The sequence below is a fragment of the Limulus polyphemus genome, unplaced genomic scaffold (assembly GCF_000517525.1).
Source record: "Limulus polyphemus unplaced genomic scaffold, Limulus_polyphemus-2.1.2 Scaffold767, whole genome shotgun sequence".
Taxonomy (NCBI): Eukaryota; Metazoa; Arthropoda; class Merostomata; order Xiphosura; family Limulidae; genus Limulus; species Limulus polyphemus.
The window spans coordinates 192,844-206,520 of NW_013666377.1; the positions used below are offsets into that span (position 1 = coordinate 192,844).

Genomic DNA, 13,677 nt, shown 5'->3' on the forward strand with positions numbered 1-13,677 from the left:
TATCTCACATAGAACATATTTTCACAGTAAGGTAACTTTCAAGATCTCTACTCCATATTATCTATCTCACATAGAACATATTTTCACAGTAAGGTAACTTTCAAGATCTCTAGTTGATATTCTCTATCTCACATAGAACATATTTTCACAGTAAGGTAACTTTCAATATCTCTACTCGATTTTGTGTATCTCACACAGAAGATATTTTCACAGTAAGGTAACTTTCAAGATCTCTACTCCATATTATCTATTTCACATAGAACATATTTTCACAGTAAGGTAACTTTCAATATCTCTACTCGATTTTGTGTATCTCACATAGAACATATTTTCACAGTAAGGTAACTTTCAATATCTCTACTCCATATTATCTATTTCACAAAGAACATATTTTCACAGTAAGGTAACTTTCAAGATCTCTACTCCATATTATCTATCTCACATAGAACATATTTTCACAGTAAGGTAACTTGCAGGATCTCTACTCGATATTATCTATCTCACATAGAACATATTTTCACAGTAAGGTAACTTGCAAGATCTCTGCTCCATATTATCTATTTCACAAAGAACATATTTTCACAGTAAGGTAACTTGCAAGATCTCTGCTCCATATTATCTATTTCACAAAGAACATATTTTCACAGTAAGGTAACTTGCAGGATCTCTACTCGATATTATCTATCTCACATAGAACATATTTTCACAGTAAGGTAACTTGCAAGATCTCTGCTCCATATTATCTATCTCACATAGAACATATTTTCACAGTAAGGTAGCTTTCAAGATCTCTACACGATATTGTCTATCTCACATAGAACATATTTTCACAGTAAGGTAACTTTCAATATCTCTACTCGATATTGTCTATCTCACATAGAACATATTTTCACAGTAAGGTAACTTTCAAGATCTCTACTCCATATTATCTATCTCACATAGAACATATTTTCACAGTAAGGTAACTTTCAAGATCTCTACTCCATATTGTCTATCTCACAAAGAACATATTTTTACAGTAAGGTAACTTGCAGGATCTCGATATTGTCTATCTCACATAGAACATATTTTCACAGTAAGGTAACTTGCAGGATCTCTATTCGATATTGTCTATCTCACATAGAACATATTTTCACAGTAAGGTAACTTTCAAGATCTCTACTCCATATTATCTATCTCACATAGAACATATTTTCACAGTAAGGTAACTTTCAAGATCTCTACTCCATATTATCTATCTCACATAGAACATATTTTTATAGTAAGATAACTTTCAAGATCTCTGCTCCATATTATCTATTTCACAAAGAACCTACTCTGAGATACTTAACATTACTTTTGGACGATTTTGATTTTCTACCACGACCACGACTATTGTTAACATTACCAGTTTTACATACTCTCTTTTGAGTCTTGCATAGAGATACTTCTGAGAGAAGAACGAAGTGCTGACGTACTTTTTCGCATGGACTATTCTTGACGAGACACAACTTTGATTCCTACGCGTTTTTATACCGTATTTCAGTGTCAGAAGTAATTACTGGATTTATCCTGCTACTACTGGGCATAATATTACTGCCCGTATTTCTATAATAATGATATTGATGTAACACTTTCTAGTCGGTTGGATGATACCTAATTACAATGTAGACTGTAACCGTACTCTCGTGCAATTCATTTTCACACGAGAAAGGAGGTGCCATTCCCATGGTATTTGCTTTTTTACTATCCCTTTTCTTCGCCGTTTCCATAATTATACATACTGTATACGTATACATATGATCATTTCCAAAATATTCTTAAGTTACTTAACTGGAACAGCTTTAATTTCTTCCAAATCCTTAAAATCTACTTCCTGAAAACGAAAGAAAACCAACTTTCATCAAAAGATAAAAAAAAGAAGCTTACCTTAAATCTTATAGCTCCATTCCTGTTTTGGTCAAATGTTTTGAAAACGTAATGAGCATACGAGCTGGCATCTGAGAAGATAAAAGATAATCAAATGTGATTACAAGTTATTGTTTCTTATCCTGATACGAAAGAGAAGCACTTTTTATCGTTTCTTGTTAATAAAAGTACGAATTTATTACACTTTTATGATGCAAGTAAATAGTAATGTTTCAAAAAAACAAATATATGTACATTTTCTACACATCTATGATAAATTTCTTGGAATCATGATTAAATAGTAAAAAAGCAATGTGTCTCATTGGCCTATATTTTCTTGAAATGAATTACCTTACTCAGACACGTGGATTAAAATAATAAACAACATACAACGTTAAAATCCATACACAATTAAATGTGACATTTATGTCTTGCAAGTTCACTCCTGAAGATAACGTTGTAAACGTCGAAACAAGTAGAGTCCACGTTTTTAATTGTGTATCGATTTTAGCGTTGTGTGTTGTTTCTTTATTATTTTAACATTATACACAAGTGCCAAGAAAATAATATTTCTTGGGGTCTTAAAGTTTATGGATTTCACAGTTTACCTACCTGCTAGTTGCCCTATAAATGATGGGTTAATTTATGGATTTAAGTATTTTTGATTGACAGTTACCTGAGTGACCACTATCTGTGTGTTTAATTTCACTTTAATCACTGCATCAATTAAGTTATTGTTAGTATTTGCTATGAATAAATGAGCAATAAGTTCTAAACAACAACAATAAACAGGGATCAGACCACTAAACTAACAACCATTACGTTACTACCGTAGCGCCAGCAAAGCACTGGACCATTTTACAGTAGTGCATATACATTGGTCGCCGGTGATCAGCGTTAAGTTTACGGACTTGCAACGCAAAAACCCAGGGTTCGATTCCCCCTGGTGGACAGAGTGAAAATGGCCCTTTATGTACGTTGCACGAAAGAACTACAACAACAAAAAATATATATATATAATGATTACCTCAATAATTACAAGTTTTATAAACAATGTGAAACAAGTGGAAAAATTCAGTACGAAAAAAAAATGGTCCAGGATGAACTACTGTAACAATGTCAGTGTAAAACTCGTATTTATTTAAATACCTTCCAAGTCATACGTTTAATTTAAATGAATCCTAAAAGTGAGATATAAGAGTGTAAGAACTGACAATAGTCATGTTTCTGAAAACAGGGACATGTAGCTTTTAGATGTTGTAAAATTGTAATAATTATACTGACGTCTAACATCAAATAGCATACCATAAATTCGTTAATTTTATATTGTAAAAATGTTAAAAACATTTTTATCGGGTTATTATGCGCTTTTGTAAAAAGTAGACAGTTTTCTTTAGTCTGTAACTACCACGACTGTTCTACTTTCAAGTACGAAATATATTACCAAAATGCAGACACAACATAACAGTTTTATATATATATAACTACAGAGAGCGAGAAATTTCTTTAAAAACTAGTCAAAAGATACAATGAAATTTATACCACTGATAGAAAAAAAAAAACAGGTTAGGAAGATCACTTTCCAGATTAGGTGTTAAGTAACTTAGGCTTACTTCACTCAGAGACTCTGGTAGCTACCTCGCTGCAAGACTTCAAAAAATCACTGGTGTTAAAACTGACCTATTCATTGTGACGCAGATGGGGCCAAGAAGAGCTAAAAGGGTATATTGTAACAAGAGACTTAAGTTTGCAAAAAACCCCAAAATTAGACAATCGATAAGTGGAGAAAAGAACTTTTTTTCTGATGAGTCACAGACTGAGATGTTTCGAACCAATAGACGCCAATGCGTTTATCACAGGAGCAGTGAGAGATCAAAGAACAATTGTCTGCAGTCTTCAGTTAAGCATGATAGGGGTAGAATTCAAGTATCTTTACCATATTGATGGAGCACTAGATTTTGTCCAATATAAATAAATACTCTATTAATTATGCTGTGCCGTTTGGACGTCGTTTAATGGGAAAAATTTATTTTCCAGCATAATAACGATCTCAAATAAACATTAAACACAGTAAAACAGTATCTTAATAGGAAGGAAGCAGATGGAACCCTTTCATGGATAGTATGGTCTTCTCAGGGTCCAAACTTCAATAGTGCTGAGTGTGTGTGTGAGACCTCTAGGTAGTACTTCAAGATATCTGGAATTCAATTCCCATAGAGTATCTTGAAAAATCTTGTAAAATGCATTCAAATCGGATTCAGAAAGAGATGTCAGGTAAAGGTAGTCACACAAAATATCAAAGAAATAAACATTTAATTTGCTTTATGTTTATTGGTTTTGCCTTCAGATATTTTGAAATTCTGAAATACCTGCATTAAAAGGAACTCAGTACGCAGTAAATTCAAATACATGGTGATTATTAAGTGATTTCCTCTAACTATTGCAGACTCTAGCTACGAGATCGGTCGAATTGACTGGTCTCATAACCATTTTATACTCGTGCATTTTACAGTGTAACATTAAATTCTATATTGTATATGTGTGTGTATCATAGAGTCGGTACACTCTACGTAGGGATGGCCAAGGCACTCAATAGGCATAATACAAATATGCATGTTAAAAGAAATAAAAATGACACAGAATTTTACTTTGAAAGATGGTTGCCGTTTACCTACCGTTACCGTTTGTTTCCCTACCCAACAAGCCCAAAAACAAGGCAAGAAACCATCTTTAAGACACTAAACCAAAAAGTGACCATTCCACCAAATTGTTCATTTTTCTTCTTCTTGTTTCAGTCGAGATAACTCTATAATTACTTTATCACTAACATCAGTCTAAGCCTAAATCCACTCTATGTGTTTCTGGGCTATGCACGATGTAATCGTTTGGTCGTAATAATTAGTACTAATTAAAAAAACATCATAATTCTAGTGAAACGATGTTCTTATTAACCCTTAAAGTTAATTTTCTTACAGAAAGCTGGTGTTTCTTTAAAAAGCTTAAGTACAGGGTGAAACAGGAATTACCAGCCAATAATGGATGAACATTAGATAACTGTAACATGTAGAATGCTCAATGCTTTGTACAGTACACAATCGGCGTCTTTAGGGAGCTAATCCCTATATTATGTATGAAGTGAAGGAGTAAAAAAATCAACATACATAATATTAAATGTTATTACATACGTTCACAAAACACACGTCACAAAACAAGTAATAAGACATTTTGTAAATGTAAAATGATGTAGGGATGGCAGTGCCAAAAAGCATGTAAACAAGAATATAGGGATGATATAGTTATATATAGATAATTTCTAGATGACTTTAAATATTAAAATTTAATGTTACACTGTAAGGTGTATACATGAATTAAAAAATACTACAGTTGTAAGTTGTATATTTTTGACTGTTGGTATGCAATTTGTTTATCATAATATCATGGGCATGTCAGGGTAGGCATCAATGTAAGGTAACTAAAAGCCTAGGACTTACGTACAAGGAAAACCAAGTTGAGCCAAAACAAGTCTTGATTATTACAGACTCTCGCTACAAGGTCGGTCGAATTGATCGACCTTGTAACCATTTTGTACTCGTGCATTTTACAGTGTAACATTAAATTTTAACATTGAAAGTCAGGCAGGGATCATTTATTATAGCTGTACATCCCTATATTATTGCTTGCATTCTTTTTAGCACTGCCAACTAACATCGTTTCACATTTACAATGTTTTTATTACTTGTATATGTACATATATATACTTTCATATGAGGGATAAAGCCATATTGTTTTTATTGTTTGTTTCATATTTAATTCTTTATTTTTTTTTCTATTATTGATATTTTCATCCTTACAGAACGCTTTTACGCGCACATGCATACACACATAAACAAAAGATATTTTCGTTTAAGACCAAACTTTCTTGTTCATATATTCAATCTTAATAAAAGCATAAAATATCTTTAAATCGAAAATATTATTGGAAAATAATGCGAAGTTCCATAAGTTAGTGAATGTATAACACACTGTTTACCTGTCAAATTACTTTTGGTCAAAATCCAACAAGTGAGAGACAGAGGCGACCGTGATTATTTTAAAAAAAAAACTACTAATTTAGAGAAGTCATACACAACTCTTTTTTTTCAATGAAATTTAATAAAACTTGTTTAACAGTAGTTGAGTTAAACGGATATAAAGATTTACAAACAGGAATGTACACAATACTCCAGACTGGAGTTGTGTTAACAGTATAAAAAAGAAATAGTCAGGATTTATTAGTCAGTTGATATATAGGATCAGGATTGTAGTTTGAAGTTTATTTAAAATGTAAACCTTTAAGTAAAGGTTATGTTCTATGTCGTCTGGTACATTAGAACTAAATTCAGGAAAACTTAGCTTTCACACTAAAACTTTACATAACTCAGACTACACGATGATCTTTATAACTGCAAAACAGCGCCTCGAAGCAACGGCTAACAATTCCGACTTCCGATGAAGCTTTTATATGATTACGTATAAAAGCAAGGTTCAGATACGCCGTTAAGTTGGATAAGTTTATAAGAGCGTAGTATACATTGCTTAGAAATGTGCTAAAATAGTTATTTAATATTACAGACACATTTCTAGACTTTTATAGCGAGTAGGGTTAATTAAAATAGCACGCATAATACGCACGGAATGGCTGTAACGACTGTCAGTCACAACACGATCGAAGAGATTTCTGCCGGCATTTCACATTTTATACTTGTTTAAAAAGACAACTCAGTCGAGAAACGTTTTGTACGGACTGAAAATAGAAACATTAGTCTGGTATGATGGGTAATTGTAATTACTTTCCACTATAACTATAATGTTTAAATAAGCAAAATATCAAAAAAAATTTGCTTTGCGTACGTTCTGAAACCACCATGTGTTTTATTGTTTTTAATGATGACTCGAAATACTATTTCTTCAACACTATAAAAGTGTTTAAAATTCGCAAGCACGTTGCTTTGAGCAAGAAACAATGACTATATTTAAAAATCATGACCTGCTTGGGTTATATAAACAATGTGTTAATGCATTGAAAGAAAACCTAAAAAAAATATTACTTCGTGGTAAATTCTGTCTGTTTTTGGTTTCTTTTATGATGAATTTCATTTGGATTGGTTATGGATTAGTTCAATGTTGTAGTGAATTTCATCTGGTTTGTATTAGTTCAATGTTGTAGTGAATTTCATCTGGTTTGTATTAGTTCAATGTTGTAGTGAATTTCATCTGGTTTGTATTAGTTCAATGTTGTGGTGAATTTCATCTGGTTTTGGATTAGTTCAATGTTGTGGTGAATTTCATCGGTTTTGGATTAGTTCAATGTTGTGGTGAATTTCATCGGTTTTGGATTTGTTCAATGTTGTGGTGAATTTCATCGGTTTTGGATTTGTTCAATGTTGTGGTGAATTTCATCGGTTTTGGATTTGTTCAATGTTGTGGTGAATTTCATCGGTTTTGGATTTGTTAAATGTTGTGGTGAACATACTCTAGACTGATTTCTACAGAAAAAATACACAATTCTCTCTATTTTTTCTCGAAATATACTTTTTATGTTAAACAACGCAGTCAGCTATAGAAAAAACTCCCATAAAAGTGACATTTCAGAAATTCCATTATTTTCGAGAAGATTTATTACAACAATGTTTGGATGATATTCAAATATAAATTTTAGGTATAGACCCTCAATAGACGCGGAATATAACAAAATAACCTAATAAAATTCAAGTTTTCCGAAAAGGGGTCCGTACTAGATTTAAAAGGAAAGACCTTAATTTCAGTAGGCTACACTTCGAAGTTCTTGATGGAAAAAAAAAAGCGCTTCAAGTGCTCAATAAATTTCATATAAAACTTCGAAAAATTACTCGTCACAAGAGGCTGCAAGCGAGGAAAGTTCAGATACTCGTCTCCTGTCAAACATTTTTCATCATCTTAATCGGCTTTTCCCTAACGTCAACTTTGAAGTGGCCATCGCCAGATGAACAGTTTGTATTTGAAGAGCTAGTACAACTGAGAAATAGCAGCAAAATCCCTCGTAACTTTTACACGTATTATTCTAAGTTCAAAAACATGCTCCATCGCCAAATCCCTCGTAACTTTGACACGTATTATTCTAAGTTCAAAAACATGCTCCATCGCCAAATCCCTCGTAACTTTTACACGTATTATTCTAAGTTCAAAAACATGCTCCATCGCCAAATCCCCCGTAACTTTTATACGTATTATTCTAAGTTCAAAAACATGCTCCATCGCCAAATCCCTCGTAACTTTATACAAGTATTATTCTAAGTTCAAAAACATGCTCCATCGCCAAATCCCTCGTAACTTTTACACGTATTATTTTAATTACAAAAACATGCTCCATCGCCAAATCCCTCGTAACTTTTACACGTATTATTTTAATTACAAAAACATGCTCCATCGCCAAATCCCTCGTAACTTTTACAAGTATTATTTTAATTACAAAAACATGCTCCATCGCCAAATCCCTCGTAACTTTATACGTATTATTCTAAGTTCAAAAACATGCTCCATCGCCTTTTCGAATCTTCAGTGTAATCGGTGTTAAAGAATTTTGCTCTCTGGAAAGTTTGATTTGTGGAAGAAGATAACGCCGAAGGATTCACATAGAGAGAGTGAAGTTTTTTAAGACTCAAGTTACATTAAGAACACCTTATTGTATGTGAATTCATTGTAGCTTTATAATTTTGACGTAATTTATTTATTTTTATTGTTGTTCAAATAACGGAAAAAAAAAAGACAAATGTACGTTTCACAAATACTTCATTTATTCACGACCATGGTTTCACCAGTAAAAACATCATCAGGTACAGATTGAAATAGCTTGTAAACGGGTTTATGTATGAACTGGAAGTAACCTTGAGACAAGTGTGGAGGAGCTTAAGTTGGTTTGGTCGTTTAGAACTTTTTCTGAATTTGTTTCTGACTTCTATTTACTTCTAAAATTTCCAGACTGTCCAGTTTGTTTCGTTTTTTTCCCCTTTTTCACAAATATCTAAAATTTTGAAGTTTTTGACGGATCAAACTGGTGTTTAGTTTCAATAAGGTGGGCTGCAAAGGTTGAATCCATTTTCCTTAATTTCTAGCTTCTAGAATGTTCTTTAATTCTTGTTTCTATGTAACGTCCTGTGTGACCTATATGTACACCATTGCAGTCTTGACACGTTAATTTGTAAACACCACTGTTGTTGTACTTTTCGATTCTGTCTTTGTTATTACACAACATTTTTCCTAGGTTGTTTTAACAGTATAAGGCCAGTCTGTAGATTTCTTCGTTCAGTGTGTTATATAGTTTGTGAAAAGGTTTTCCAATGTAGTTCATCTTAAGCCATTTATCTTTCTTTTTGTTGTTGTTGTTTGGTGTAGTATGCGGGTATATTGATTTTAATTTTATGGCTTTTAATTTGTTACATAACTACCGTTGACAGCAATTTGTTTTATTGTTTTTAATTCAGTTTCACAATCTTCAGTTGATAAGAGTAACAAACTATGGAACATGAAAGTTTTGTGAGACATTGGATGTCTTGAAGAAGCATATGACAGTTTTGTGAGACATTTGATGTCTTGAAGAAGCATATGACAGTTTTGTGAGACATTGGATGTCTTGAAGAAGCATATGACAGTTTTGTGAGACATTGGATGTCTTGAAGAACCATATGACAGTTTTGTGAGACATTGGATGTCTTGAAGAAGCATATATATATGATAATGTCACTATAAATCGGCTTTCTGAATTTTTTTAAGGAATGTATGCTGTTATTTATATCAATATTTAAGTCGAAAAATTAATGATTCCGTTTTCACCAAAATTCCATAGTAAATTTAATAAATTTGTTTTGTGAATTTAGAAGAGTCACGAAATTAGCTTTATTATCTTTATATCTGTACCAATATTTGACATATTTTGTATTATTTTCATCACTAAACAATTTCCTCTCTAAATCATCCATGAAAACTTCTGCAAGAAAAAGAAAGAGGAGGAGGAGGAGACCCATAGCTAACCCATCATTCTCTTTATATATGTGGTTATTAAACGTGAAGTAGTTCTGATCTAAGCAATTAATTATTATTATTTCTAACTCCTGGGTTTGTACAGAGTTTACTTTCTCTTTATCCGTTAAATCAATAAAATTTGTTTACATTCATTAACAGGAATACTGGTGAATATAATATGAACACCAAACAAAACAGTATGTTATTCGCTATCTTTAATTTTGTCTTCTATAAGTTCCACAGAGTTATATATATATATATATTAAACTTAGGTTTAAAACCAGTTAGATTTTTGAAAATATTGTGAGCTTTGTGGGCTAGTTAGTAACGGGACTCCATCAAAACCTTTAACAACAATATTAAATCTTTGTTGAACAATAGCAAAAGCCTACTTAACGAACTCCAAGCTAGGTCGCCCGCCACGTCTGTATGGACTTCCTAAACTGCACAAAACGAATATCCCTATGAGACCTGTTGTTTTCTATACTAATGCTCCCGCTGTCAAATCCAGAAAAGTTCTAAACGACTAAATCAACTTAAGCTCATCCCCAGTTGTCTCGAGGTGAATGTCTTAGTTACTTCCAGTTCTTCGGTTGAACATAAATAAACTTGTTTACAAACCATTTAAGTCTGTACCTGATGATGTCTTTACTGACGAAACCATGGTCCTTAATAAATGAAGTATTTGGGAAACGTACAATTATCTTTGTTTTTCTCCTCAATTTTGTAATTATGGAGTTTCATCTACTACCGACGGTTTCAAGTATCAATTTTATATACTATCGTATTTTTATAATAAACTAACTATGGTTAGTTCAATAAATGCAGTAAAAATATGATTAACTGGTATAATAACTGGCAGATATTGATAAATTCTAGGTTGTAACTCAACTAACGTTTTCATTAAGTAATAATATTTCCATGTAACTATATTTATCACATTCAAAATACTTTTCCTATTATTATTCTATATTTTACATCCGTTACTCACTATCTATACCATCGAGTGTGACGAGCATTTTTTCAGACCGAGTAAACATTAATTATTAACAAAGAGAGTGTGAATGGTAACTCTATGAAAGTCATTGCAGATGTAGTTTACCTTTTGTTGCTCTGTGACACTATACGACAAAGAGTCATACAAAATTCTAGAGAAAGCTTGTTGTTATTCTACAAAGATGAGAACGCTACATTTAAACGATTTTGAATATGTAAATCAGCAAGCCACGTGACAACAACAGTCTATCTAAAGTCACAGTGGAACGGAATGTATCCGAACTACATTTTGACATTGGGGGGGGGGGGTATGTTAAAACTCTTTTCGTACATTTACATCATAATGATCAGTTCAGATCTGGTACTTAAAATTTCCAAGACAGGGATATTCCTTGCAATACTGCATTGGAATACAAAGAAATTATGGATCAATTTGGGGAATCAGGACCATCCAGAAAGAGGCTTGCAGCATCACCAGCTGTGGTAAGCAAAGTTCCACATCCTGAAACAGGTGAAAATCCACGAACACAAAGATCAGTGGCAAAAGCCGTCCACGTGCCTCAAGCAACAGTATGCAACATAATTAACAAGGATCTCCATCTGGAAACGAGACTAACAGGGTATGGGATAAGGCTTCCAATCGTACCTGTTCTTCAACAGTCGCATACCTCAAACATCTGGAGAGTGAACTACCATGCTATTCCATATGAAGATGTGTTTTTGTGCAATCGCACCATTGAAACAGGCGCTGAGAAAACATGATTTTCGTACACCAAATGGATTACGTAAAGGATAGTGTGTATTGGGCATGGAGCTTTGCGACTGAGAAGTTTGCAATGAAATCTACGATGTAGGGGTTATTGATCATGATCATAATGTGGCGACATGGGCTGTAAGGACGTGGCGAGGGTCCAAAATAGTATTTATATAACGTACTCAGCCCTTTGTACTACATATTAATCGCCTTTATGACCGTATGAAAATATTCGGGTTCAGGAGTGAAATTATCCTTAAAGAAATAGAGATATTCATCTTTACTAGGACCCTAACCTCATAGCCTATGGCAATATTAAGATTTCTGGAAGTTAACAGTGCATCTTCATGTAATATTCAAACTAAACTGCTGAGAAATACATAAAAATACCGTAAACCGGCACTAGCTTCTATATTCAGAGGGTATGGCTTTCTAAGCATATCAACATATCCTAACGAAGCTCAAATAGGTAACTGAAGAGAAGTGCGTAAGACATCTACTTCAATTAATCGTCAATAGGGATCGAATAGGGATCAATGAAAAGCGTCGAAAATATTGACTTTCTATCACACGGGCAAAATATCCCGAATTTTTTAAAATTGTAAAAGTAAGCAGAAGAAAAGATATTTAAATAGAGAGAGAGAGGTTGTCCAACGTGATTTATAAACCAGATATACGTATTTGTATATTTAAGGCCCGGCATGGCCAGGTGGTTAAGGCGCTCGACTCGCAATCTCAGGGTCACGGGTTCGAATCCCCGTCACACCGAACATGCTCGCCCTTTCAGCCGTGGGGGCATTATAATGTGACGGTCAATCCCACTATTCGTTGGTAAAAGAGTAGCCCAAGAGTTGGCGGTGGGTGGTGATGACTAGCTGCCTTCCCTCTAGTCTTACACTGAAAAATTAAGGACGGCTAGCGCATATAGCCCTTGTGTAGCTTTGCGCGAAACAAACTTGTATATTTAAGTAAATCAATAATACTAGTACGGTTAATGTTAAACTTGAAGTATATTATCATAACATATCTGTCATAATTTTACTGCCGTATCTATGAGCGGTAATAGGATCTATGTTACTACATATATTTCTCTGTATTTCGTATAAAAAATGAATCTGATGTTATATGAAAATTTAAGTTTTATAAAATGTCACATTTCGTTTGATGATAAAATATCGAAAACTTTTCAGACTATTGGCAAATGCATACGCTCACGCTATCTCTAAATCATCATAAAACTATTATTATGCATTTCTTAAACTGAACAATTTATAATGAATTTATAGAATTTCTAGTGAATGAATCCGTCTGTAAAATAACAGATCTTGGTAGTTTGCCTTCTTTTTTTTTACTGGCTAAATCGCAAATGTTGTACATTGTCGTACATCATAGTATTCTTGTGTAACTTTGAGTTACAACAAAATAGAGATTCAATAACATAAGAGTGAGTATGGACATGTTCTAAAAATTCTAAAAGTAGTGGTCGATTGAAGAATGGCCGAGTGTGGTTTCGAACATGTAAAAACGTCTACTGAAAAGCATGCAGATGAAAAACCAACACACACAAAATATGTGAGAATGTTTAACACGTCATTTATTCTTTTTAGACGGTTCTTTATTGTTAAAAAATCACGAAATTGACAATTAAAGTTTTAGCTAATGCTGCATTATTCAAAGCATTATATATATATAAAACTATACACTCAAGCTTAGCTTTTGCCTAGACTTAGACGTCAAAGAGTTTTAAGTGCAGTTTCAATTGACGAACTTTTTGCAATATATTAAAAACAACAAGGAACTTACTGCCATAAGGAAAGAACTGGGAAAATATCTGCTTGAAGGCGTCCTCATCTACAAACCCAGATGGACATACCTGATAAAACAAAATTGCGTCAATTGCAAAATTCATTTATTTATGTATTTATCTTTCAATATATTAACACAGTATAATTGAGGAAAATAAATACGTAGTAAGTTTATATGAGGTTTTATATTAGAAAACT

General features: G+C 33.0%; 1 protein-coding gene across 2 annotated transcripts in view; it reads right to left on the minus strand.

The window, feature by feature from the left end:
- Nucleotides 1–13,677, minus strand: part of LOC106460421 (Kv channel-interacting protein 2-like) — a 134,065-nt gene that overhangs the window by 31,433 nt on the left and 88,955 nt on the right. For both annotated transcript variants that reach the window (XM_022387132.1, XM_013920116.2), the window contains exons 2-3: nt 13,478–13,547; nt 1,909–1,979 (exon numbers count right to left, since the gene is read on the minus strand). In XM_022387132.1, the coding sequence (XP_022242840.1) occupies nt 1,909–1,979; nt 13,478–13,547 (141 nt within the window). The remainder of the gene's footprint in view (nt 1–1,908; nt 1,980–13,477; nt 13,548–13,677) is intronic.